This window comes from Priapulus caudatus, unplaced genomic scaffold (genome assembly GCF_000485595.1).
Source record: "Priapulus caudatus unplaced genomic scaffold, Priapulus_caudatus-5.0.1 Scaffold145, whole genome shotgun sequence".
Taxonomy (NCBI): Eukaryota; Metazoa; Priapulida; class Priapulimorpha; order Priapulimorphida; family Priapulidae; genus Priapulus; species Priapulus caudatus.
The window spans coordinates 141544-142905 of NW_014577206.1; the positions used below are offsets into that span (position 1 = coordinate 141544).

At 43.3% G+C, this 1362-nt stretch overlaps 1 protein-coding gene across 1 annotated transcript in view; it reads left to right on the forward strand.

Moving 5' to 3' along the window:
• The window catches only part of LOC106806173 (26S proteasome non-ATPase regulatory subunit 10-like), a 12631-nt gene continuing 11269 nt past the window's right edge, over positions 1 to 1362 (forward strand). The window contains exons 1-2 of the mRNA XM_014808035.1: positions 1 to 133; positions 359 to 457. Coding sequence (XP_014663521.1) covers positions 14 to 133; positions 359 to 457 — 219 coding nt within the window. The 5' untranslated portion in view covers positions 1 to 13. The remainder of the gene's footprint in view (positions 134 to 358; positions 458 to 1362) is intronic.

Sequence of the window (1362 nt, forward strand, 5' to 3'; positions counted from 1 at the left end):
CATTCAACGACAGATGTCGCCACTTGGGGCTATGTCTGAATTGGAGATTTGCAGTTTTGCGTACAAGGGGGAGTTAAATCAATTTAAAAACAAAATAATACAAAACAATGAACTGTTAGAGAAAGCCGACCAGGTAAGCAAGTCATTATTCAATGTTACAAACATTGGTGTATACTTCTTTATTGGTTTATGCGGTTATAGCGGGTATTATATACACGCTCACTCGACAATATTTACAAAATTGATGCGTCACTGGCCGGCCTCAGCCGCCGTGTTCAAAAGTTTTGAAAGAGGTTCGTAGACTAGAATTTACAACTTACAAGATGCTAGCATTTATTGTGATTTTCTTTGTTCGCAGTCTGGACGTGTACCTCTTCACTGGGCAGCATGTGGCGGTCGCACTGCAATCGTGGAATTCCTGTTGAAACAAAACGTGAACATCGATCCCCGGGATGATGTAAGGAAATGCGAAGGCTCCCCAGGGGCGTGTACAGGGGGGGGGGGTCCAGGGGGTGCCTTTAAACCTTGTGTTCCCCGCTCGCACACGCTACCTATGCAGTCGAGTGTTGGGTTCACTGTAACCGTAGAATGAAGGTTTGGCCTTTAACCCTTGCATTCCCCGCTCCCACGCACTACTGTATACGTTGTATATTTTGCAGTGGTTTAATTTTCGCGAATTTCGCGAACGCGTCCCCGACCACGAAAATAACAACACGCGAATAATTCGTACCGAATAATACCGAATACTGGAATAATTCATAATTCACCGACCGCAAAATTCACCACTCGCGAAATTGTCCGTCCATTAAAATAGTCGAAAATATCTGTGTGCGAAAAATATGGCTTATACAGTATCCTACCCGCGACGCGCGCAGCCTGTTTGTGACTGCGTCTCTGCCCTTGTTGTTGCGCACAGAAGCGGGACGTACCGGACTACCTGTGTGGGAAGATCAGCTTCGAGCTGATGAGGAACCCTGTGATCACGCCCAGCGGCATCACGTACGACCGGAAAGACATAGAGGAGCATCTACAGGTATATACGCACGTCGCAGGTCGAAGATTTACGACGGGGACATTGTGGAATGTGTGTGTGCGTGCGTGGGTGATCAAAGATGATGATCAAACTGAAATAATGATTTTAACATTAAGTTAAGAGTCGATCATTATCTTCCAGTGATTCTTAAACCTCTTTAATAGTTTGATTATTAAGTTCATGATCATTCGGAGATGAATTTAATGATCAATGGCCAAGTTGATAGTAAAATTATTAAGTTAATACTCGAACTCTTAACTTTAATGATCTGATTATTAAGTTAATAATCTACTATTAAAGTTAATGATACATTTTTTCCTCCGTGGCCT